General features: G+C 37.0%; 1 protein-coding gene across 4 annotated transcripts in view; it reads left to right on the top strand.

Moving 5' to 3' along the window:
* The window catches only part of MLLT3 (MLLT3 super elongation complex subunit), a 272860-nt gene extending 245917 nt beyond the window's left edge, over window positions 1–26943 (top strand). For 3 of the 4 annotated variants that reach the window (XM_037851307.1, XM_037851310.1, XM_037851308.1), the window contains exons 6-11: window positions 7672–7747; window positions 9527–9656; window positions 12242–12341; window positions 17847–17918; window positions 19068–19139; window positions 26013–26943. In XM_037851307.1, coding sequence (XP_037707235.1) covers window positions 7672–7747; window positions 9527–9656; window positions 12242–12341; window positions 17847–17918; window positions 19068–19139; window positions 26013–26144 — 582 coding nt within the window. In that variant the 3' untranslated portion in view covers window positions 26145–26943. The remainder of the gene's footprint in view (window positions 1–7671; window positions 7748–9526; window positions 9657–12241; window positions 12342–17846; window positions 17919–19067; window positions 19140–26012) is intronic. The other variant, XM_037851311.1, reaches the window with a different exon arrangement.
* Window positions 26944–27507: the final 564 nt, after the last annotated feature.

The following is a 27507-nucleotide window of genomic DNA, read 5'->3' as shown; positions in this document are numbered from 1 at the left end:
TGTTTTTCCAGATGATTTTTCATTTATCAAGCAGTTAACTAGTGATGATTCTTCAACCAGTGATCTCTTAGAACACATCGGGAACATATAGCATTCTGCAACAACTGCATTTTTTGGAAGAGCACATGTTCTGGCCATAGTAGTCAGTAGCAGCCTTGAAAGTACAACTGGTGATGAGAGATAAAAGACTGGAGGCTCTACTACTTAGAAGAGAGGAAGCTAAAAGAAAATTATAGCCATCCCTAAGTGTGGGAAAGGGTCTTACAGCGAGATCTATAAACCTTTGTTCCCCAAGGCCATTTCATTTCCTAATGGGATTTTGTGCTCTCAGATAGGGAATGATGAGTACAAATGACAGCATTTAATAATAATAGGGAAGATAGTGTTAATAATGAAGAAAGCTGATGGAATTGTAAAAACAGAGGAACCTGAAAATAAAGCCTATTATGTTGGCATCCAGGATGATTTTATGTCTGCAAATTGAAAATATAACAGAAATAAGAAGATCTGTCCTGTTTTGCCAACAGTCAAAGGGTAATTCTTAGGGTCTTTCTCTATTATCAGAAAACTTTTGGCATAACAATAGCTTTTGATAATATAAGGGCCCAAGGGGCAAAATACAATTATAATTTAACATCAGGTTCACTTAAGTTGCTAAAATATTTACAAATGGAGGGAGTTTGCCAAAAAGAGAAGTAGTGTCTTCCCTGGGGTTACAGACTTGAGTAACCCTTCTAGCAACAAAGGTTCTAGCTTCAGACTCCTGTGTCTTTTTCCCACTTTCACCTGGTTTTCAAAGAAACAGCTGTTGACAGGTTATTTAAAGCATTCAATCTATTTTCCTTCTTGGAGGTTATGGGATTTCGAATTGAAGAGTTAGGAAAAAAGAGTAGATTGCCTTTGAAGATAAAAAAAATAAATTATTGTACTGTGTTGTCTGGCATGCTTGTTGGTCCTCTTGAGTACTGCCAGTGTCAAGAAGATCAGGCCAGTTTAAAGGAGATGCTTCCCTGCTTTTCTTTACATTGTTAACAGAACAAGGGAGGTGTGTAGCCAAGATCTATTGTAATATTGATTGGATAAATGTTAAAAGCAATTGATATAGACACATAAGACCCTGAGATGAAGTATTTTGTTTTACCACTGGTTCACATTGGTTACAAGTCATGTGATATCTCTTATGAACACAGGGATCCTCAGTATGTTTCACAATGACTTATAAAACTTTGTTGCCTGACGCTAAGTGTTATGTAAAAGGGTGTTAGTGTCAGAACATCATTTAACTAAATTTTTCAAAGTTACTATGTGTAGGAGAAAGAGTACTGGATTATAAGTCAGAAAATGTGATTCTAATCCATCTAAATATTACCTACTAGTCACTTATTCTCACAATTTCATCATCTGTAAAATGTGGATAAAAAATGTGTACTGTTTTCCTCATGATAGAGTGAATGAAATAAGTAATATAATAGACCTAGACAAAAATACATTGAAGTTAGAGTTATTGACAGATATTTGTCCAGTCATATTTTTCTACTTTTCTATTTAGTAATGTTTTGTTTATTTAGTATGTTTATTTTGAAGCAGTTATTAACCTAAAGCCAAATGAAAATAAAAGTTCTCTTGTTTCTAGCCTTTTGGCAATTCACTTTTGCTTTACTCATTAGATCAACTTATCCTAAGTGTTATTTTATTATTTTCCAATAGTTACTTCTTTGCTTAAATTTGGCCTTACTTTTTATTGACATAGCTATCTCAATATATTACCTATTAATGGGAATTGGTAAGACAGAGCTCACTTTTATGATGGGGAACATTTTCCACAATTGTTTAAAAAGTATATGTCATTTTTCTTTAAAACAAAATGTGTATTTGAAAGTTGAGTTGTTATCTTTAGTTTCTTATAGAGGAGAAACTAAATGAGGTAGTCTTTTAAATGATGTTTTTACGCTAAGCAGAAAAAGCTATATAATGTATAGGAAGATAATTATGGTTTTTATTTTTGCATTTTTTAAAAATTAGGGCAGTAGTAGGTTTACAGTTCACACACACACACAGCTTTCCCTATTATTAATATTTTACATTAGTGTAGTACCTTTGTTACAATTGATGAAACAATATTATAATTATAGTTTACATTGCGGTTCACTCTTTGTGTTGTATGGTCCCATGGTTTTTTAAAAATTTTTATTCTGATACCATATATACAACCTAAAATTTCCCATTTTTCCGTTTCCCAAAACCACTTTCAAATATACAATTCAGTGGTGTTAACTACATGCACATCACCTCCATCCATTACCAAACTTTTCCAACACCCCAAATAGAAACCAGAAACACTGTTTCAATGAATAATTAACTCCCCATTCCCTACTCCCACCTCAGTCCTTGGTAATTTGTATTTTAGTTTCTGATTATGAATTTGCATATTCTAATTATTTCATATAAGTGAGATCATACAATATTTGTCCTTTTGCCTCTGGCATTTTCACTCAACATGATGCCCTCAAGGTTCATCCATGTTCATTCATGGATGAATAATATTCTATTGTATGTACATACCACATTTTGTTTATCCTTTCATGGGTGGATGGACACTTGGGTTGCTTCCATCTTTTGGCAACTATCAATAATGCTGCTACGAGCGTTGCAGCAAAGTCTCTGCTTTCAGATCTTTTGGGTCTAGAAGTGGGATTGCCAGGTCATATGGTAATTCTATACTTAACTTTCTGAGGAAGCACCAAACTGTGTTCCACAGAAGCTGCACCATTTTACATTCCCACCAATAATTAATGAGTGTTCCTATTTCTCCTCATCTTCTCTAACACTTATTGTGCATTTTTAAATAGTAACCATTCTTGTTGGTATGATGTTGATTAGTTTTTAATGAATGAAGGATTAAACTGATAAGAATCTAATACTTTAATCAGTCGTGATGAGATTGAACAGGGAAGTAAATAAAATGTATTGTGTTTGTGTTTTCTTCTTTAATTAGAACTCATCCTTGACACAATCTTTCCAGATAATTGTGCAAAGAAAAAATAATCTTTATTGTAAGATGTAGGTTTTCTTTTTCTGAATGAAGTAGAAATGTTATGAAAAAAAACTATCAATATATCTGAAATAACTTCTATTTAACTAGTTTTACTGTATTCTGTCTTTTCACCAAAGAAATGTGTATATTATTTCCCCCTTTTCTTCTGTAAAGACTACTTTAAAGATCAAGTTATTGAAATTCTGTTTATAAGTATAGTTACCCATTAGAAAGAACATTACTTCTGTCTTCTGATTACCTAAGAAGGACGTCTGCTCCCAGGGTAAGAAACGATGCCAAGATTTTACAAGCCCTCTCTTGTGGCCTACCTTGACAGGTGCTCTCTTTTGAAGCACTTAACCTCTAATAGTTGTAAACATGTGGTTTTTCTTACTTGTCTTGGACAAAAGTAATCCTCTGTAGAAAATCCATCACAAAATGATTTTGCATAGCCATTTAATGTTGAAGATTGCATTGCAGATCTTGGCAGGTCATTGTTTTGGTAGTAAGATATATCTATTTAGTCAATAGAGGAGTTTATGATCTATTGTAAATAATAGTGGCAACCATGTGTGGATTAGCTACCAGTATAACAATGGTGTGCAAGGTGTTTTTACTTTATTATGTCAATTAAAGGGTTATCACTTGTACATGAGGTTCAGTGCTTTCACTATGCCTTATGTCTGGCCTATGCTTAAGCCAGATTCCCCCCCCAAAAAAAAACATAAACGAGTAAGCTACAGAATTGGGAATCCTAAGCCTATACTTTTGTCAGTGTGAAGCATATCATTTAGAGAAACGTCTTCACTAGTGTTAGATTACCTAGTAAATCAGCTAAACATGTGCTTAGGGCATCAGCAAAAAGAGGCACAATTTTTTTTTTAAGTGAAAGAAATTTCCTATTTCAAAAACAAATATCAAAGTAGTCAGCAAGGGGAAAAATCAGAACTTCGTTGGCGTTACCTACACTTATTTTGTGGTTTAGTGTATGCACACACATCTTTTAAATGTTTTTTTGGGATTGGGTGTGGAGAGAAGCATACCTTAATCTTTTCAGTCCTTAGGGCCTTTAAAGATCTTTAACCTAGCTGTTTATGGTGAATAATTTTTTGTAAAGCAGATAATCTCCATTTATATAATCATCCTTGATTTGTATTTTTGGAGAGTAGATCTGATTTTTTTTTTTTTTTTAATAGAAAGCAGACCGCTTAAAGTGAGCTACAGCTCTGTTTTAATTGGACTTGATGAAATATAAGAATGTGTCAGCTTCATCTAGTGGCAGAATGGCTTTTTGGGCAGTTAATATTCAATTACATTCCCCTACTGGTCAGCTTCAGTTAGTTTAAGATCTATCCACCTCAACAGGATTGTACATGTTTCATAAATGTTTGTATTGAGTGACAGCTGTGTTCTATCCACATGTTTTCTTGCAAAACAGTTTGAAGGGTACACAGGATACTACCTCTGAAAAGATCAATAGGAGTCTGATTTTTCTCATGATGTATACTCTTATGCTTTATGAATTTTTTTAGATCCTTTCAAAAACACATTTTTGTGTTTTTGTTTTTGTTTTTGTTTTTTTTTGGCATTTAGAAGAATAGAGGGATTAACCTAGAATCAGCAGTGCTCAACCTAGAATTTTCATTAATATTGTCTGTTGAGCTTTTAAAATGTAAACAAGCCTGGACTTGCACTCTAAACCTATTGAATCAGAATCTCATTACAAAGCATCCACTCCCACTAATTCTGATGCACATCCATGGGCCCTGGATCACTGGTTCTCAAAAGTGTGGGTTGGTACCTGGCTAGCAGCATCGCCATCACCATCACCATCACCTGGGAACTTGTAAGAAATCCAGGTTCTTGGCCCCACCCCAGACCTAGTGAGTCAGAAACTCTGGTGTGGGGCCTGGAAATCTGCACTTTAACAAGTTTTCCAGGTGAACCTGATGCCCATTAAAGTGTGAGAAGCACTGTCTTAGATAATCTCTATGGTCTTCTCAACTTTAAAAGTTCCAAAAGTGCCTGTCCTGACTGCCAGAAGCTTCCAGGACTTACATTGCTGACCATCATTTACTCAACTTTTTATCCTTCTCCATCTAGCTCTGTGGCTTGAAACTTTCTATTTTTATATTCTCATTGAAATTGATGTGTCTTTTGTAAGCTTCCTTGAATGCTTTGTGGAAGAGACAGGGTGGTAATCATGAATGTTGAATTAAATGACTTTTTTTCCTGTTGTATTATGTTCTTTACTATTTGTCAATTCTCTGATGGTTGTCAACTGTACAATCATTAAGCTTGTTTATGAATAAGAAGTTAAAGAAAGCTGCCTCCAGATTTGGTTCTGGCATTGGCATGATGCTTGAGACAGACAGGTCAAGTTTATCATAGTGTAGTTGGAGAGATGGCCACCACACTCTGTCGATAGCCTAGTGAATGTCACACTCTTAGCAAATAGCTCTGGCGGAACGGTTCCTTTAAGTCCAGTGCAAAGTATGCTTGCTGGCTGGACAGGATAGGGAATTAGAGCTCTCTCTGCTCACTGAAAGGAAACCTCTTTTTTGGACCCCAAATGGCTTCCAGAGCTATCAAAATAATACCATTTGCAGGCACATTTCATGGCTGAAAAGAACAGCTTGGAGAGGAAAAACAGTACTCTGCAGACGCTAAGAGAAATGTTTTGCAGCTGGGCATTGCACATAAATGCTAACTGAATGCCCTTTCAGCTGTGTAACTCACCTTTGGGGCTCAACAGTGGAAGAGCCACTCGAGAAATGAAGACTACCTCACATAGGCGTTTGCACTGGTAAACCAACTCTTCTTTGTGGACTGCAAACAACAATGTGTAGTACATTGTACTGCAAATCTCAAGTAAATCTCAAAATGGTAAAGGGTTGGTGGGCAGCCTGCTGCTCGTTAGAGATTGTCTGGCTCTTTTCCTGCAGTGAGTGGTGGATTGCTGACACCTGTTTTTCCATCCAGCCTGGGGATGTGAAGTGTGTATTAGGAATGCCTGAAAGTGCTTCCTGGTGTCTGAGTTTGTGGTGCTTGGTGCTGCTTGAGAGGAAGAGGGGTTCAGCACTGGGAAGGGAGATGAAAAAATTGCAGGTGAGGAACTTCAGTATAAAGTGAACTGAATCTCATCCTTATGTAATGGCTTCTGATTGTGCTTTTAGTCATCTTCCACATGGCACTGACAAACTTGGTCACCCATTGAGTGAAGTAGAAAGATGTGTTCTATATATGGGCAGCCCTCCAATGTTTCTCAAATGAAGTAAGTATGCAGTTGAGATTTAGCACATTAGAAATGGGATGGAAATGGTTCACTCTTACAACCAAAGTTATCAACATTGTTACTTTGAATAAATTTGGACTTAAATATGGGAAATTCAAGTGTGTTGGTGGTATGATCAATTTCTTTGCACAACTTCTATCCATATATCTGCTCTTCCCATATTTATCTGCTATGAAGTCACTCTTAAAAACTTTGACAGGCAGAGGGCCTAATGTGCTGCCTTCTTTCACAGTTATTGAGTGCCTGCTGTATGCAATGCATTAAGCTAACAAGGATAGCAAGAAGCACATGACAGGCCCCAACTTTTTCAAGTGCTGGCAGTTGTCAGTCTATTTGGGAAGGAAAAACACACACCAGAGGCAGCACAATACTGTAGCATATTCTGATAAGCAAAGTGGTCATCCAGATAATACATTTTCAGTAGGTTTGGAGAAGGGGAAGGGAACTGTGAGTTGAGTGGGTCAAGGATGACACGGAGCTCGTTCTGGGTATTAAAAGATTGGAATGTATGTGTGACGTTCTTTCTCTGCCATTAGTAGGCTGTGGAATTAAAGGCTGTTTTGGTTGTTTTTAGTAGTGGTAATATGTATCCCTGACTCATTTGTGGGGCTTGGCCAAGTCTCCTTGTGAACATTGGCTTCCATTTGTGAACTGTGGGTGAATGGGGTTAGGGTTTGGTCATGGCCTTGGACCAGAGTGAAATTAACTGGCTCATAATGTGATTGAACTAATGACCTTGGCCTCATTACCACTATGATTTAACCAGTTAAGTCAATCAAACATTGCAGAAATGGTAATCAAGGTATTTTTCAGTAAGAGAGCTGTATAGCAGTAAACATAGAAATGAAATCAAAGTCAGGTTATCCCTCTTGTAACACCTGGGCATTTATTATTTAATCCTTGAGCTTATATACTTGTTTCTGCATCTAGTAAAAATAAGGTGGGTAAAACAGAAAGGATACCACAACTCTCCTGTTAGTATTTTTTATTACTCTTTTTTTTTTTTTAATTTAGAGCAGTTTTCAGAAAAATGAGTTTACAGAAAAAATCATGCACAAAGTATACAGTTCCTATATACCCCACTCCCCACACACACCCAGTTTTCCCTATTATTAACACTTTGCGTTATTAGTAGTTTGTAAGATATAGAAAGATATGTGAGAATGATGATTTTAAACAAATGCATATTAGTAGTTTGGGCATAATGAAATGTGTAGTTATTTTTCTGGTATGATATAGATTGTTTTGGCAGAGAGTGCTCTGAGCCACAATATTGTTTTCAATTTTGGATGCGTAGTATCCCATAAATTTGTTGATGATGACTTTCTCTTCTTCTTTAAAGTCCGAGCAACCCAGCCCTGCCAGTTCCAGCTCCAGCTCCAGCTCTAGCTTCACACCATCCCAGACCAGGCAACAAGGTACCAACATCTCCCAGACAAACTATGAGACATTTTTCTCATAGAGCATCTTAATGAGTTGATTTATGACCTATCTTCCACTGTTTCATTATTTGAATGATAATTTGACTTTTATGCAGTTCTATTTATTTCCTCTAGAAATGCACTGGAGTATTGTTCTGAGATATGAGGCTGGGCTCTAGAAATTCCCCTTTTTCCAGCCCCTGCTATCGGATTTTCATTTTACAAAAGGATTATCAGCACAGCCCATTCCAGGGAATTCCCAGAGGAAATACATTAGCAAAAGCTGGACTTGTGAGGCTTTCACATAGAGAAACAGATTTTCACTCACCCTCCCGGACATCTTCCATTTCTTTATTTTTCTGCAGATTTATAGACCTTCTTTAACAAATGTTAATTTACTGTTTTTTTTTTTACATATATTTTTTCCTCTGCTCATGAGCAAGTGTTAATTGAACTCAGAAATTTAAACTAGAGCATTTTCTAATTATAGTTTCCGCTTCTTTTGTGTAAAGTCTTCAAATGTAGGCTTTATTCTTTTTTTTTTAAGTGAAAGGTGAGTTAATGTCAAATAACAATTTGTTTTTAAGCATATTGAACATCACCTTTTTCATTGTCCATACTGAATTCCTGGAGCCCCTGCATGGTTTGAAACTGTAAATTGCTGTGTATATTTGAGCTAAGGCTAAGCTTCCAGGAAAAACAAAATAAAGACACTGATGGTTTTGGCTTTTCAAAGTTCTTGTACCACTAACTTCCAAAGATACAAGCCTGCTACAAAAGCATAGAAATTTGGGTTTTGGAGAATATGAGATTGCAGGGAGTCAATACTTATTTTAGAACTGAGCAAGGGGTAGACCATAGGAAGTGCCTAACCCAGAATGAAAGTGCCTCTCTTGCTTTCTTGATTGTCTGTACAGTCTCTTCTGTTAAGATTCAAAATATCTATCTTGTTTCTTCAAATTCGTGATGGTAAAGTGAAAATACGCTGTGATATTGAGTTGTTGCTCTTTCCAGTTCTGTTCTGCCCTGCTCTGGAATAAAATTAGTTATGCCTTGATTTTCTTCTCTCATCTAATATTTGATACTCTCTTGGATATTTTGGGCACCTGATTTATTACATGGTCTTATCTATGCAAATACATGCTGATATTTTGCCAGGAATTTTAAAAAGTAAAATGAAAATTGATTGTATAAAATTATTGCAACAAGACCTTGTATCCAAGATTAATATGAAGATCAGTGATAGGACATTATACCATGGAATTGAAATACGTTATAATCTGAACTGACTGAAATGCTTGCTTGACCTGAAATTGACCTTGAAATAAAAGGAACAGCTAAACCTTAATAGATCAAAAACTACCACACAAAGGCTGCATTGCCAAGAACAAGTTACAAGCACAATGATTTATTAGTCTCAACTTTTCAATACGTGGATTAACCTAACAAAACATTCAATTACTAATAGGTCTTTCTGCTTCTTTATAGGTATAATTTTGCTTAGGGAAGGAAAATATATACAAAAAATTCCTGGAAGATAGAAATTCTTTAATGCATATTTTGGGATATCTATTATGAAAACAATAGTGTTTTGGCAAAGGTTGCTGTCTAGAGACTTTACCAAATTTAGGTTGTAAGATATATAAAGATATGTGAGAATGATGACTTTAAACAAATGCTCAGTGAAGGGGTTGCTGGTAAGTGTTCCCCCATTTCTACTGTGTCTAAATGTTTGAAGTAGTGTTTGATTGCCTGTGCTTCACTGTCATTATTTAGGTCCTTTAAGGTCTATAATGAAAGATCTGCATTCCGATGACAATGAGGAAGAATCTGATGAGGCAGAGGAGAATGACAATGACTCTGAAATGGAGAGACCTGTAAATAGAGGGGGCAGCCGAAGTCGCAGGTGAGTGTCTTGGAATGAAAGAGGTTCCCTAGGAAAGAACCTTTTAAAAAGGCCTACTAGCATAATCATAGCAAAAGTGTGAACCACAGAAAACAGTGGTGCTTTAAAGGTCACATTCAGTTGAAGCTGGGCACTTGGACATGCTTACTTTTATAGGGAACTATTTATCCCTCTTCTCAGAAAGAAGAGGTTTTTCCTCTAAAAAATAGGAAAAGTCATATTAGAAGTTCTGTTCTTGAAAGTATATGCTGGGTGGTAGGGCTGCTGAAATAAAGTCTGTTTTCACTTGAAGAGTTTGGTAGGTTCATTGCTGGAGGTAGTCTCAGAATTTTAAGAAACGGTATTTGCTATTGCATTAGAAATACGTAATTGACTTCAGTGAATTATGTATGTGACCTAATTAAAACTGGAATCACCTGTCTGTGTTTTTCAGAAAAGAAATTCTTTTTAAGTGTGCTATTATATTCCTTAAGCAGTTTTAATGCTGTGAGGCATAATTCCACATTATAAGATGGTAATTCGTGTCATTTGTAATTAGTAGGCAGCTTGAAATTGCCTTGAGGATTTTATTCCTTTATCATGAGGAAAACAAATAGGCATGTTTATTTTAATGTGTTTTGAGTAGAAAAAATATGAATCTACTTGAACTTAAAACCCAATTACATGGATAATATATTGCATAAAGTATTTTCCCATAATCCATTACTTTGTAGAAGGCCTTAGAATTCTTAAAAAGAATGCTGTCTTAACCCAAACTGGATAGAACATTTGTGTCCTAATTGGTAATTCCTTAGTGTCTTCTGAGAAGAGGCTCTTTAGGGGATGCCCTTATCACACCTCTCCATGGCTTTTCCTTATGGCCATACTCAACACCTTTCTCCACCTTTCTCTCAAACTCACTCCTCTGTATTCCTTTTAAAAAGGAGAAAATAAAGACACTTATGTTTTTTACTTTATAACATTTCTCTCTAATCTTTAATCTAACCAGAAGGAAACTGGTAGAGCAAAAAGACCTAAAAATGGACTGCAACTTGGAGTTTAGGAGCATATTTATACCAACCAGAATCCTAGCCACTGGCTGCTCTCAAATTTAGCTAATGAAAAATGGATTACCTGTTTAGACAATTTCCCAAGTTAGTGCTCTTTAGAAGATCTGGGTATTCTGTGATTAACTGTTGCCCACCCAACCCCATTCCCTGAGTCAGTGTGTTTTAGATGATACACATTGGTGAGTTGTCTGATATGATACACATTGTTTGAGACTTTCTTCTTTTTTTCCTGCCTGACATGTGCTGTTCGCACAGCAGCACCAGTGTAGCATTTGTAACTTCGATGCACTTGTAATGTCTCAACTACTTAATCAGTTTAAATACTCACCCTTCCACTTCAGTCAAGAAGCATTTTAAAGCGGCGCTTCAACTGAACACTTCATTAATGTAATTTAGTTAAGAAAAACAAGTTCCATCAGTTTTTACTAAAGAGATGTCCCAGTGTATCCTTTTCATTTTGCATCTTGTATCTTGTCTTTCTGAATACATTATGGAGCTAGGATGTGATTGCCTATTCAGAGCAAAAGAAGAACTATCCTGATTTCTAAAGCATTTTCTGTTTCTGAGGAGAATATTTTATTAGATTACTGTATAACCAGAGAGAGGGAGACAAACACTGAGGGGCATTTCTGGAGGAGGGCATACTTTCAGCAGAGTAGAATTAAAAAAATGAATCTCCTGCTCTGACTAAAAGAAAATGCCATTTTAATCTGAAAAAGAAGAAAAATAGAAGAGGAGGTGGTACTTTTATTGTCTTTAGTTGTTGAAAGATATTGCATTTTTCCAAACCAGTTTCCGAAACAGTTTCTTCTTGTTGCTGTAGTGTATTTTCAATGGCTGCCATAAGAATTACTGTATAAATGTTGTGAACTAGAGGCATCCTTGAATTGTTATACAGTAGAAACGATTGGTGGTGGTTCTAGCATGCTGGACTTCACACGTCCACTCGAGTGTCACCTTGAGCTGTCTGGTGCAGGGATGCTGTCCACATTCTTCTTAATAGTTGCTTCTATTCCTGAAGCTTGTCTTTTAGCCCTGTTAGTACATATTTCCATCTGTAGCAGAGAGGCAGAGGGAGAAGGAAACTAAAAGGTAGTAACCTACAAATTGTCTAATTTTGCTGACCTCTGCAAGCTCGGGTGACATGTTGAATAGTAGGTAGGTGGAGTTAGAGTGGGGAGTTAATGATACCAGTAAAGGATAGTAGCTGAGCACTACCTTTGGGGTCAGATTGCTTGGGTTTGAATGTTAGATCCACCATTTTTTAACTCTGTGACCCTAGGCAAGTGACTTAGTCTCTCTAGGCCTCAGTTTCCTTATCTGTAAAATAGAGTATCATTAAATGAGAAATAGGAGGTAAAGCACTTAACTCAGCTCCAGACACAAAGTAAGCTCCAATGCATGTTAACTGTTATAAAAATGAGCTTTCCAATGGTAGTATTTGGATTCCTTGTTCACTATGACTATTACCATGGATGTTTCAGGACTTACCTGTTTAGGCTGATGCATATGATATTTCTCTCTGTGTCTTTGCAGAGTTAGCTTAAGTGATGGCAGTGATAGTGAAAGCAGCTCTGCTTCTTCACCTCTACATCATGAACCTCCACCACCCTTATTAAAAACCAACAACAACCAGGTAAATTCCTGTTTGGGGCTTTTCAAGACTCAAAAACTAGATGTAATGATTTTTACAAAGCATGCAAATCTTTTTACTCCTGAATTTTAAAGGAAGACACTCTTGATATCAAATAAATGGGAATTCATAACCAGAGGAATACAAACATAGGGTAAAAGAACTTCTGTTGCCATGAGAAGATGGGTATGTTCTGCTGAATGGGTTAATTAAGTAGGAAGGATGGTGACTCATGATTTCTGTATATATTTTCTCCTCAGCAGTAGTAGGTGACAGCGAATTAGAAAGAATATGGCCTTTGGGACTAGTATAATGCTTAGTTCTTTGCTTTAGTGATGTTAATTTAATGGTGGGAAATTAACTTTTAACTTCTGATCCTCAGTTTCCTCATCTGTAAATGGTGATAGTAACATCTGCCTTGCAGGTTATTGGAAGGATAAATATTATATGTAAAGAGCCTGAGGCTGAGCCTGAGGCTATGCCTGGCACCTAATCAGCACTCAGTTGATGGTAGATGTTTATTATTACAGATGCTCTGCCTTAGTTTGCTTGCCCAGGAAAAGAGGATCATCACTTGGGATTATATGGAATAGTTAATAAAGTATACAGAAAATGGTGGTCACTATCATTGTTACACCATAAACTAAAGGAAAGCTTATTCATTTGACAGTCGACTCAAAATATAGTTATTTGGACAAGATCAAGGCAGAACTTTGAAAGCTGTGATGAAGAGCTTTTGTTAAACAAATGGATAAGATAGGGAAATTTAAAGTACTTACTCAAATAAACTATTTTCAAGTATCGTGAATATTGTAGAAGCCTCACGGTGCATTGAGTTGATGTTCTCGTTACTATAAGTTAGTCATATCTTTTTGTTTAGACTGAGTCCCAGTGACCTCTACAGTGATTGCTTAATTCAAATTACGACATGAATATTTACTTGAAAATAAAAGAACTGAATTTTTCTAGAATTATTCGGTTTCACAGGTCCCAAAATTTTAAATGGCATTTCCCTTAAATTTGTGGTCTTTATTTTACTTAGAAATGCATTTCATAGCTGAAGACTTTTTCTTTTTAAATTTTGTGTCAAGCAAATGCAAACATCTCTTATAATTAAAAATTCCTCTCTTACAAACTTAGTGTCTACAACTTAAATCCTTCATTATTATGTAAGAATATTATCAGTGCCCTTTACCTCACCAGTTACAGTTCAACTGCAGTTTCTTTGTGTCCCACATGTGAACAAAAGCCCAACCTCATCGTCTGATGCAGATTGGGGGCTGAATGAGTTTGGTTCTTAATTCCTTAGCCTGGCTGGCTGCTGTCTGTGCTTCTCACCATGTCCAATGCCAGCTCATGCCTTTGGCTCTGCCAACTTTCACCTCTAGCATGGCTGCACACAGCCATAAGCCACACATTTCAGGGTAAAGTAAAAAGAGTAAGTTCAAAAACATCACAGACAATCAGTGGAGAACACTGGGCTGGCTGAGTTACTTAGGAATTATTTTGTATATTTGTACTTCAATATGACCTGGCAAAAGAATAGAATTTGGACCTTGAATATGTTTTTTTATATCCAATTTAAATGTAATTAGGTCTGATTTCTGCTTGTAATGTACAAGAATTAGGATAATTCATGGGTGGCAGCAGTGACAGTGACAGGAGTTAAGGGACTAGGATGTGCTTTTGTGTGCCCCTCCTTAATTTCCTACAGCATCTCTCCCAGTCACTGTTAAGACTGTGCTTGCTAAGTAAAAGCAGTTCCAACAAGCCCCTATCTTGCTTTCTCATCTCATGGCTGTCCCTAAACCCCGTTGGATAGGCAGTTTCAGGCTGACCCTGGATTTAGGGAAAGGTTTGGATTCTTTGTCAGACATTTTTTACCTGTCCAGAAAACAAACAAACAAACAAAAAATGAAAAACAAAAACCCACACAGAAACAAAACAAAAACAAAAATAAAATAAAATAAAAGCAGTTCTTCTACTTGGAGAAGGTAAAACTTACTTTATCCTATTAAATAGCGTACCACTAGTTCCTTGGCATATGTTTATTTGACAAATGTAGTTTCACACATGTGAATCATCAATGTGTCAGTAATACTCAGTTATATGTCACTTTCTCCATGCACATATAAGCATAATAAGAAAGCCCATATGCTTTCACTTTTGCAAGTCTAGGATAGGAAATACCTGTACCACAGGAGTACTTACATCCTTGGAGCCATGTCTTGGAGCTGTGAGAGCACAAAAAGGTTTTCAAACTTTGTTTAGTACTGGTTTCTTAACTGTCCTGGGTCAGGTGTGATGTTATCCCAGGAAGTCAGTTTTCTGCAACTTTTTTTTTTTGTTTTTTAATTGCTATCATTTCTTAGGTCTCCATGGCTGATGATTGAGTGATAAAGTAAAAACGTCTTTAAAAAATCTAAAAATCACTTAAGCTTCATCTGGAATGTCTTTTTAGTTGTATATTTGAATGTGTGTGTGTGAAAATTTGAAATTTCACATCAAATAACACATACTGGGAAGGCCTAACTCTGAAATGGGAAAACTCTCAGTTCCCTTCTTCCATACCCCCTGACTGTTCTCTTATCTCCAAATTGATAATGATCTCCCAAGTTTCTGTCAAGTACCAGGCTAAGCTAATGTCTGGTTGCCTTTTCTCAAATCTTTTAGAGACTAAGGAAGAAGGAAAGTGCTAATTAGGTCAAACATTTTCTAAGTACTGAAGGAAAGTGAACAGAGAGAGAGAGCCACAAGTCAACAAAGCAAGTAATTAACCTAAGTGTTGTTAGGAGCTACTAGTGATCATTGACATGAAAGATCTATCAGGAGAGAATCCATCTGCTGAATAATTGAGCTGTCACTCCTCACAAAGGGATGTGGAAAAATATAATCTTGAAAATTTGGTTTTTAAACCGTATCTTCAGATTAAGTGCAAAATTGCTACTAATCACAGTTGTATTTTTCAGAGATCACAAAATTTATAAACGATTCATCTAGGCATTCTGGGTGGCTCTGTTTCCCTTAGTACAGATCAATAGGGAATAATAATGAGCATTATACCACTTTTACCAGAGATGGTTCTTTCACTCTAATCCTTTCTTCTGTGATTTTTCAAATAAAATCAAAATACTAGATACTTTTTAGCCCAAAGTGTTGAGGGCTGGGAGAGGAAAGGCCTTGAAGGAAGGAAGTGATCTACTGGACCCCAGTTAATATTCAGAATATCATAAATCACCTATCAGCCTGCAAGGCATGTTGAATGGAATTAAAGAGTCTATCCAGTTAAACTGGTTTGAAGTAAGTCTGTGGAAGACAAGGTGCTGTACTTTTATATTCTGGAGTCGTTTCCCTAAAGATAAGAAATGATCATAAATAAAACAATTGTCTTCAGCATGGCTCAGCTCTCTCAGAATGAGATTTTGACAAAGCTGTTTATTTTGGAGCAGGGAGAGATCAAAGAAGGAAGATTAACTGAGCCCTCTCTGGGCAGCCACTCAGTAACTTGAGGCGGATCCCTGACACCCAGAGCTTTTGTTCCTGCCACTGCTGCTTCAGAAGAAAGAAACTAGGATTGCAGTGTATTTTGGCTTTCTGTGCTGTAGCACTTTCGGAATGTGTGGGTGGGACTTAAATCCCCCAAATGTTCTGTTTTCTGCTCTGAAGAGAAGGTTGTAGACGTCTCTAAACTTAGTTAGCAAAGTTCCATTGCAAATATAGAGTCCTTAGTCACTTTGACATCCAGGGTGCAATGAGTTGGGGGATGGGATCAGGGTGGGAGGTGGGATATGATGGGAACAAAGTTCAGTTCTCTAATGCACTAGGCAAGTAGGCGGACACCGTTTTTTTTCTCTTGCCTGAAATCTCGGTGGATTGTCTTGCTGTTGCCTGGCCCAGCATCTGAGTTGGAGAGGAGTGCCATCTACTGACCTAGTTACTCCTAGGTCCCTGAGCACTGAGTTTTCCCTTGAGGTCTCATTTCCAACAACAATAGAGAGGAGGAAACTCTGAATGTAGTGGAGTGTTTGGTTTCCTTTACAGTGGCGCATGTTAAAAACGATTGCCTTGTCTCTGCTAAGTAATTTCCTTGTATTGCCAAAAGTATTGTGCTTTGAGTTAAGCTGGCCAAATTGTTCATTTGGTTATTTTAATGTTAAAAATGAAGAGATAAGGGCAATTTTCAGAAAAGGCTCTGTTAGAAGCAAATCCTTCCTGTATGTTACTCTAAATTCAAAGAAAAATAAACCCTTTTAGCAGTATTTGACGTTTTCTAGAATGTTCTGGTCCTATCCTCTACAAGTAAAATGTTTATTAATAATAAAAAATTTTACAGCTGAATGGGAATCTGGATGTTATCCTGTCTATCTCTCATTTCACTTCATTTTTTGAGGCCCCAAAATGTTAAATGATAGGGCTTAAGTTTCTGAGTCTAGTCAGTACTCTTTCCACTATAGATTAAAAGTGGATCCATTCTTAAAAGCTTCTTTGTGTTACAGAATCTGGTAGAGATTGAGAAATGGCTCTGTGATTAAGTTAGGACAGGAGAGGGTAACGAGAAGAGCAGCAGGAATATGAGGCTTCTTAAAATAAATGAAATTCCTTCTTTTTCCATTTTTCTCCTTAATATTAGCCTCAGATTGTAACAACTCACTTGGTAAAGAGGTTATAATGAAAAAGACGTATTACTTTGATTTTTATGTTTATATGTATTTGTAAATATTCATCATTAATAAAGTGGTCCTCAGCTTTTTCAAGCAAGGACCATTTAAAAATATTTTCCTCATAATCCTCAATTTCAGATTCATTTCTACTTTTTATTAAAGCTTTCAAACAGCATGCAAAACTACTATTCATAACCTAAGTTGTGATCAGTCCAGATAAAATCAATCCAAGACACTTATATCAAAAATATAACATTTCTTGAAATACATAATAGTCTGGCTCTTTATTTCTTCAGTTGGAGAATCCCAAGTTGGGAGCAACGAGTGTAACTGATGGCCATTTTCGTCTTCAAATTGCATCAGTTTAATGGATATGAATAACTTTTAGAATCTGAAAGTCAGGTACTAAAAAGGGCATTTGAATGTTTGTTTTATCATCCTTAGCATACCGAGCACTGGTAGTCATGCTGAAACAGCAGAATGAATGGGAAAAAAAAATTTCCCAGAGGGGACTATAAGCTCAGTAAAACTCAGCTGTTGTATATTTGTGAGAGAGTGTTGCCACAAAAGAGAAGCAGCCTTAGAAGCTCAGATCAATTTCCTTATTATCAACCTTTTTTTGACGTTCTATTGACTTGACTTAGCCAACATTTTAAATATAGATAATTTATTTTCCAAGAAAAAATAAGATTAAAAGAGAAGATAGAAAATGTGTAGAGGAGAAATGTTATTTGGAAAGCGATGTTGTTGTACAGCATTTCGTTCCGTAAGTGACTTTGTTTTTGTGACTGGTTAGCAAAGAAGTACTTGAAATCAAATTTAACACAGTATTCTCTTTGATCCCTAGATTCTCGAAGTGAAAAGTCCAATAAAGCAAAGCAAATCAGATAAGCAAATAAAGAATGGTGAATGTGACAAGGTAGGCTTCCAGGCCATTGCTATGAGTGCTGAAGCACGAATGCGTCTCCCTTTTCTTTGTGTTTCCTTTGATCATCCTTGCTGGTTCTCCTTTCATTCTCTTTATCAGAAGTGCCTGAGAGTCCCGGATGATGAGCACTTCATCTCAGTGCTTTGTAGTTTGTTTTTCAAGTCTTGCTTGTATCTTCAGTATTTAGCCTGGCCTTATGCTACTGTTTACCATGTTGCCTACATTGCCAAGGGATTTCAGGCACATTGAATTGGGAGGTAAGAGAATTGTGGTGGAGATAAGGGATTAAGTAATCTCAGACATGAGTTACCAGATCATCTGATCCTAGTGCACTGTGCTTTCTCAAAGTGTGCACCATGCATCGAAACTCTAACTGCAAGGCCTGTTTGGGCTTAAATCACCTGGTATGGGCAGGACCCTAACATGCTTTGCAGGGTCAGGGCAGACCCCTCTAATGCTTCACCTTTTCTTTACTTTTATTGCAAAAGATACCAGGGACACCAATGCAGTTATGCTATCAAGGATTTAGGAGGATGAGCATAAGGAGAGAGAGGTGTGCCTCTGTCCTTTCAGAGGAGCTCTTGACAAACCAGATAATGTGAATAGTGATCTCTGTTTTGCCTAAGACAATCTTCTGTCACTTCTTGGTGTTGTTTACTGTCAAATGTTAGGTTACATGTGAGTAGGAAGGCTTTTTTGTTTTTGTTTTTAAAGAGTTTGCTCTGCCATTGGTGGTAATGTGCATTGATTCTTCCATGTTCAAACTTAAACTTTTTCTCTTTGTCAAAAAACTTCTGGCATTAAAGAATAAAAAAAAAAAGAAAGTAGCCTGCATAGCATGTTTAAATGCACAGTTTAGCATCGAGTTCTCTTGTTGAGATAAGGTCAGTCTGTGCGCTTGAATTTTACTCAGAGCAAATAAATGAAAAAATTGCCCAGTTTTTTTTAAGCTGACTTGATTGGGCAAAGACAGACTTTGTCTGCAAAGGCCTTTGGGCACTGAGTCCATACACCCTGGAATAGGGTAGTAGAAATGGGGAACAACCAACTGTTGCTTGTATTTACTTACTTATTTAGTCATTTATTTTTGAACTGCTTCTTAAAGTGCTTGTTCTTCTTGGGAATACTCTTCTCTTTCAGGCATACCTAGATGAACTGGTAGAGCTTCACAGAAGGTTAATGACGCTGAGGGAAAGGCACATTCTGCAACAGGTGAGAAATGCTTTTTAGCACAGCTCTTTCCAGAAGCCTCAGGGTCTAGTTTATCCTGGGGTAGTGTGATAGCACTTTGAGACGATCACACCATCATCATCAGAACTAGGCTCATTGCACCTGCAGAAGTATTTGGGCAGGGTGTTTATTTCTGAGGCCACTGGAAAGTCTGTTTCAGAGCTGTGAGGTAATTGTTCTCCCAATCCCAGTGCTACTGGCCGATGAAAAATGGCCACTTGTGGAGGTGATGCTGGAATGTAGTGATCTCTCAACTGGCTGATGTAATAATGTGAGCTAAGGGAGGGCATAGTAAGAATGCAAAAACCCTTGGGACCAGGCTTCTGATTTCATGGCAAAACAGTGATAAGAATTTCAGTCAAGTGTTGTAAACATTTGTCATTCAATTTAGCAAGTTTTGCCAATACTGTTCTAAGGAAAATAAATATTTTCCTCATTTCCCTTATCTTGTACAACATATATTCTATTATTACGAACTCAACTGTGGAACACTTGTAGAGTGGGGAAACTTCTATTAGTATCATGTGATGTTTTGAGAAGATAAGAAGGGGGGTTTTTAGTTTTCATACAGTTAACAGTACATGCCTCTCTTGCATTAACAGTGCTGTTGATAAAAGAGTTTTTCGTTAACACCCAAAGAGAAGATTGTGTATTCTAAATTCTAGGTTGGGTTTGTAGTTTGTTTCACTGTTAAATACACACACACACACACACACACATACATATATATACAGGGTTTTGGTTTTGTTTTGTTTTTACTTTCAAATAAGTTGAAGTTAGTACTTAATCTACCCCAGCTGTGGATGTGTATATGCGTATGTTTTACATTTACTGGCTGATGGTCACATTTATATTCTGTGTACATTTTTGCTTACACCTATAAGTATACACATTCAGACTTGCCAAGTTCCCTCATTGATCTGATGAACTTTTTTAACCCTTCTAGAGTTTTCAGATTTGAACAAAAGACCTGTGATTCTTAATTGGGATGAGTTGCATTTCTAGCATTTCCTTTAAAGTGAGTATGGGAAGGGAGCATGATTTGAGTAGTTTACCCTAAGATATAATCTAGTATTTTGCTAGTATGTTTCTTCAGCTTGATTCTGTAGAACTGAAGATTGCTCTGCTGCTACTTAATAATTATTTGGGGCTAATTGACTGAATGTTGATGGTAAATCTGTTAGCCAGTCTTTCCGTCATTCCCCAGTCACCAACTCTGAAACACTGTGTTGCAATTGTCCAATCAAGCTATTAATGCTAAAGCTGAGCCCAAAGAATGAAAGAGTTTTGTCTCACAGCAGAGTGCCACAGATGTTAGGGCAGGTTGAGACACCTTCACAGAGAAAGCCCAGTCAGCGAGTCGAGGATACTAGGCCATTGAGCAGGGTCTTACCTTAGGGTGTCATTGGCATTCCCAACTTAACATTGTCCTTTATTTTGACATTTGAAAGAATTGTCAGGGAAGGTGGCTTCCTCGAGCACTCCATCCAAGTGGATTATTTTAGTATTCTAGAGGCAGAGAGTGATATCTATGAATTTTTAACCTGGCATAAAGGCACTCCAGGGCACACAGCATTTCACCCTAATTGCATTCCCCGGGCTGGTTGAAAGCTCTCAGTCTTTGGCCTTTTGCCTTGTAATGCAGCTGAGGCTTGTGATTATGATACCATGATGCATGTCCTGTCACGGTTTACTGCTTAATTAATTCCTATTGTAAAACATAGCACTATTGAGGGCTAATGTTATTCTCCACCTTGAGAGCGGCTCGTCTTGTAGAATGCATTCCACAAAGTCTACGTATTCCCTGCCATGTAGACCTGAACATTTGAATCAGAATTTCTGGTGGGCCCAGGATCACATCCTATGTCTTTTCTTTAGGCTAATTTCTGTTAAATGCATCCTCTAAAAAAATCTGGTCTGACAATTTTTTGTGGCTCACAAAAGTAGTTAACAGCTTTGTGTTACTCTGGGGTGTGTAGTACTGGCACCCAGCATCTATTAAATGAACAGAAAGCATTGTATCAAGAGCACCCGTGTTCCTAAGCCCCTTTTCCTTAGGGTGAACATACAGTACTCCGTCAAACCAAGAGATAGGAATTATCTCGGATTGACTAATGATTTGATTCCTCTTTAAGCCATGTGTTCCACATTTATTTGGAAAGAGAGGTTGAGCACACTAACCTCAGCAATTCAGCTATGAGCCTGGATTTGCATCCTAGTCAGAAGAAAAAGCTGTGAGGAAAACCAGCGTCTTCCTTAGAAAACACTTTAGCAATTTAGATACCAGCTATTATTCTTTTAGAATTATCTTCAGAGAGATGAGGAAAGAGGCTTCAACCCTTTCCCTGAGTGATGCATCAGAGTATTCCTTTGAACAACGTACAAAACAGTCCCTGAGAAGTGATATGCTGCAAATGATTTTCTCCATCCTGGGAAATTGCCCGTCATGTTTTAGCACTCCTTGTAGACTGGAACTTTTTGGCCTGCCTTTTAACCCAGTGTAGGACACACTTTTCATGTGAATAGACAGTGTTGCCCAGTCCATGGCTGAAGCTAATTCTAAAGGACATTATAACTTATCCCAGACCTGACTCCAGTCTGGGCAGAAGATGTTAAAGCAAAGCTTGTTCATGTGCTTCTCACTCAGTGAAGTGGCTGCTTTGGATAGAAAGAACTGTGACTTTTAAATATAAAGACCTTGTTGGGAGAGTGTCAGTCTGTTCATTTTATTGAGAGCAAATAAATGCAAAATTTGCCCAATTTTTTGCATCCACCCTTTTATAATTAAAAGCAGGGTTGTGGGAGGGAACCACAGATTTAACAACTGGATATTACCCTGTTAAAAAAAAACACAGCAGCCTGTGTAGTACCCCCTAAAAGGCTGATGTGGCAGGAAATAATCCATCACAGATGTTTGCACAACAACCATCATCTGAAGAATGATTAAGCAGTTTACATATACTTCCTTTTCCACTACCGGTACCCTGTGCCCTTGCCTATTTTTCTTATATATGGTCACTGTCTTTTATTATTCTTATTTTGGAGGGGCGTTAATTATTGTAGTATGATGTAGGGAATTGACACCAAAATAGAGCCACACTGTGTCAACAGCCGAGTATTTGCATAGAAAGGCATAGTGGAGTCCTTGAGGAACTAGCTGGGTGTTTATAGGCTTTGTGGCCTGTGTCATTGGAATAAAGTATTTTAATGTTGTACTTCTGATGTTCTAACTACCAGGGTTCCTGAAAAGGAACCTGCACTTATTTTTCTTTATGAAGTTTTTTTTTTTACTTAATTGAGGACATAAGCCCATGCTCTAGTAATTCATATCATTAATGCTGTTCCCTTTGGCAAAGTCTTGAACTCCCCAACAGCTGCCACTACTACTGCGTAGAGGCTGTCTCTGCATCTACCTTCATGTATTCTTAGAGGCTTCCATTAAAACTCAAGGCTTATTTTAGTTAGATTTATTAGATCCCCTTTATATCTGTGTGTGTGTGGCTGCAGGTGGAGGGTGGGCACTGGTCATGGAGGAAGCAGCAGATGATGATTGAAACCTACAAGATATTTCAGTACACGTGAAATGACTGCCCCAAATTTCCTAATGGGAAAATGTGTTTATTTGCTTTGAAATTAAGTGGCTTTTTCTAGAAAGAATTTTTATTGCCCAGTCTTCTAGTTATTGTTAAACAATTAGTGAACAGCTATATTAAGTCACAGAAAGCCATTTTCTTAAAAGGATGATTTTAGAGTTACCGTCATTTTGAGGGGAAAATGTAGAACACCGTTTCTTTTATCATACATTGTGGTTTTAGCCTGTCCTGTCAGTTACTTTCCTGTATCTACCTCTCTCTCTCTGTCTCCTCTTCTTACCTCTGTAAACTTTTATTGTAACTGTCTTTTTAAAAAGTTCAAGTTGCCTTTTCTGAGTTTTAGCTTCTGGCATTTCCCTGCTTCATTTGTTTTAATGCTGATGAAATGGCTAACAGTCAGTTGGGGGAAAGAGGAAAATGCCACCAGGTCTGATAATTCGGGTGTTACATATTTGCCTCCCAAATAATTAAGGATGAGTATACATGGTAATCATAATCATGTTGACCTGATCTGTGTAGCAATATGCAGTTTATAAAGAAGCTTCACTTACCACATCTTATTTGGTCCTCGGCACAACCCTGTAAAGTAAATAGAGCAGATGGTCTTAACTACATTTTACAGATGAGGAAACTGAGGTTCAGAGGTTATAGTATTCAGTCCAGTGCCATTCAGATAGTGAGCAGAGTCAGAACTTGATATGCCAAATTCAGGACTCTCTATTCTAAATGCTTTATCACTTAATTACTAGCTAGCTGGTTGAGGGAAGGATCCAGACTTTGGTCTACTTGTAAATTGCCTTCATTGTACAAATTTGAAATGACAGTAACTCTGAAGAGTCTGCTTTGTTTCTATCCAGAAATTTACACATTTCACTAGGTTCATATTATTACCACACAATCTAGCAAAAATGTAATTTACTTTGTATAATTAAGTGTACGATTACCTGGAAGGTTTTGTGTGTGGGGGCAAACTTTGGGTGTTTCTGAAAGCATATGGATTTGTGTGGGCAACTTGCCCCAAAGCTCTGTAACTATGAGTGCCCATTGTAGGTCTTTTAATGTTAATAATAAGATCTTGTTTGGTAAATTATTACATGCATGTAATAATGTATTATTACATTATTGGACAAAGCCCTTCTAATGATACTGTGCTGCATGTAGTAGAACCATGAGTCCAGTGGTTTAAGCAAGTAAGCCTCTCCCTATTCCCACTCCGCCTCCCCATATGACAATACGCTTGGAGATAATTAATTCATAGTCAATATGGTGGCTCAATGATGCCACTGAGAACACAGACTCCTTTTCTTCCTGCTCTGCCATCTTTCTTATTTTGCATTCATTCTCTTTCTGGGAAGACAGCTATTGCTGTTGTACATCCAGACATTATAATTTCATCCCAGACAGGAAGAAGGAAAGAGGGCAAAAGGCACATGCTCATTGTCTATACCTTTTTAAAAATTTTTCCTAAAAGCCCAGTGATTTCTGTAAGGAGTTGTGGCTGCCAGGTGCTGCAAGTGGGTCTGGGGAGGCAAAAGTTTTAGCTGGGCATGTTGCCACTCTCAGAAAAGCAGGCTTCTGTTAGTAAAGAAGAAGGCGTAAATGGATACTAGGTAGGCAATCTACAGTGTCTGTCATGGTTCCACAATGGAAGTAACTTGTTTTATTATGATATCTGTAAAAAATAGTGACAGAGATTGAATAAGGCAATAACGGCTCAGTCTGGAGTTGTGCAATTAATTAGATTGAGACTTAATATGTCTTTTATGCTTCTGTGGAAGTCAAATAATACATCAGGAATGGGAGCACATTTTCTATTAAGAGCCACTGACCCATAGGAAATAGTTCACAAATTTACTGTTTTTTTTTTTTTTAATTAAGTAATTGTCAGTAAGAAGGTTAACAGTTCCAGTTCTGCTGTTTTTTAGCCTGAAATTAGGGAACCTAAAGCTTCATTTAATAAATAGTAGGCTAAATAAATTATTCTCTATTTTAAGTTTTTTGACCTAAAGAGAATCAGAAGCAAATATAGGGAGTAACAAATGCAACAAAAATAAGTGGAAGAGTTTGCCAGGTGTTTTCTGTGTAAATAGTTATTCCATCCCGATGCTGGTTTTCTTCCCTCCTACAAAGCTTGCCGAAATCAGGCCCCCTCTCTCCCATTTCCCTCAAAACATACATACTTAAAACTCACACTTCCTGGGCACAGTATCCATTTCTAATAAAATTATCAGTAAAATCAGAATAGAAAGACACTTAATAGGATAAACGAGTCTCTCAAACCAATAGCCAACATCATTCTTAATGTTGACACTCAGAAGCATCCTCATGAAAGCCAGGGCAAGAACAAGGCTTCTGGCATAACTGTTGCTTTACATTTTTCTGAAAGTTGCAGCCAATGCAATATGAAATGAAAAATAAATGATGTGTAACCATCCCTCATAAATAGGGAGACAAGATATCCTTTCTTTTTCTGGAGCATGTGTATCTCCCCAGAACACCCAAGGGAATCAGACTGAACATGACTATAAATAGTAAATATATTTTTTTTTCATTTTTTTGATAACAAAGTGTACAGCTAGATAAATTCTCACAAAATAAATGCATCTTATGTAATCAGCACTCAGTTCAAACAATAAAACAAATTCCAATACCCCAGAAGACCCTCTTGTGCCCCCTTTCAGTGACCACTCATAATTTTGAGGGATGGGATTATAGACAGTTTCCATTTTTTTCTTTGAGCATTCTGTATTTTCTAAATTTTTAACAAATGTGTAATCAGAAAAACTGATCATTATCATATATGTGTGCATGTGTGCATATGTACATGTAAGTGTATGATTTTTTAAAAGGAGTTTTGTTACTTCTAAGTTTCCTACATCTATTGATTATAGGCACTGTCCATTGGGTCAGTGACTAAATTTTATAGCATTTTTTAAAGTTTTTCTCCTCTCAACCTCCCACTCCCACTTCTCACACCCACAGTAAATATTATTTTGCTGACTGGAAAGCAGGAATCAATATAAAGGGTATGGACACTGAGAACAGGTAATCTACCTCATTGAGAATCTTGATGACTTTATATAGCTTTGACTTGCCAAATTGGCCAAGAGTTAGTTAGGTGCCTTTAATACCAAAGGGTCTTCTTGGTGTAAATAAAAATATTTAACCTCGTGGTTCCACAGTTGACACCTTCCATCTCTCCCTATTTCCCTTTTGATGTCTTTTGCTTATTCCTCAAACTTTTTCTTCTTTACTTCTCTAGATCGTGAACCTTATAGAAGAAACTGGACATTTTCATATCACAAACACGACATTTGATTTTGACCTTTGCTCGCTGGACAAAACCACAGTCCGTAAACTACAAAGTTACCTGGAAACATCTGGAACATCCTGAGGTTACAACAACTGGATGCATCAGAAACTATTGCTTTTTTTTTTTTTTTTGGTTGTGATTTTTTTGTTTGTTTGTTTATATGAAAACACTCAGAATGATGCAACCAAAAGGGAAAAAATAAAAATCAAACAACCTTCAGCTTTATTTTTCTTTAAAGCCAGTCATCATCTCTTGATAAAGGAGAGGTTGAGCCAACCAGCCTCAGCGGACCACTCTTCTCACAAAGGAAATCCCCGGGGAAGAGTTAGCCTGGATAGCCTTGAAAACAAATCAAACACAACACAAGAAAACTTAAAGAATGTGTATGGTATCACGTATCTCTCTGTGGTGGTTCATTCCACAGGATGAATGCATATTCAACACACTGCCTTATTACATAACTGATCTATTTATTATTGCATACAGATATTCTAAAGTCGTTGAGGGAATGACACCACCAGACAGAAGAAGTACTTGGTCCCGTGGATGCTCTTTCAATGCAGCGCCCTCGCCATCCCAAGCCCAGTGACCTTACTTGTATACTGTGCCACTATCCACCAACTTTTTCAAGTTCTTTAACTTGTTGCAGTCTGTATTTTCCAACTTTTGTTTTTCCAGTTCCAGGACACAAATTTATCAACTGGGGGGACCAAATACCACCCTGATTTTCATCTTTGTGGTCTTTTTCCTGAAAGTTGGGGCCCAGTCCTTGGCTGTATCCATGTAATGATCTTGGACCATGGTAGGAAACGCACCAAATAGGATCATACGAATTGCTGTCTAGCCTTAGTCAATAAATCTGTAGGACTTTTAAACAAAAGTGTACCTGTAAACGTCCTGAATGCAGCATTGTTGAGCTGTCATCACCATTCTTGTGTCTGTTTTACTGTTATAATAGGTAAAAATGGAAGTAAAGGCATTCCACAGGATTGTCATTTAAAACAAAAAAGGAATACTGGTCCTGTTTTCTAAAGAAATGTTGTAGAAGTTCTTCATTTGGATCTATTTATTAGTAAGAGTTCTTCAGCTGCCAGTATGTTATTCATCTTTACCATAAAACCTGGAAAAAAGAGATTTTTGTTTGTTCACATATGATCCTCTTAGACTCTTTTTATATTTGAAAAATTAAAAGCTTTCTTTGGGGGAAATTTTTGGTTATTCTAACATAACAGATTATGTATTAACTTGTAGATTCAGTGATTCAATACCTGTTTAGTCACTTGCTTATGTTTCCAGAAGGATTTCTTGTGTGGATGAAAATAAAGATGGTTGGGGAGGGGGAGTATTTTGTTCTTGATGTACCCTTGTTTTGAAACTAAAAATCTGTCCTGTAGCATGCAAAAGAAAGCAAATTATTTTTAAAAAGAAAAACAAAAAAAAGCAA

Source organism: Choloepus didactylus, chromosome 10, assembly GCF_015220235.1.
Source record: "Choloepus didactylus isolate mChoDid1 chromosome 10, mChoDid1.pri, whole genome shotgun sequence".
Taxonomy (NCBI): domain Eukaryota; kingdom Metazoa; phylum Chordata; class Mammalia; order Pilosa; family Megalonychidae; genus Choloepus; species Choloepus didactylus.
Note: the sequence above shows the minus strand (reverse complement) of the source record. Positions and strands in the feature narration are given on the sequence as shown.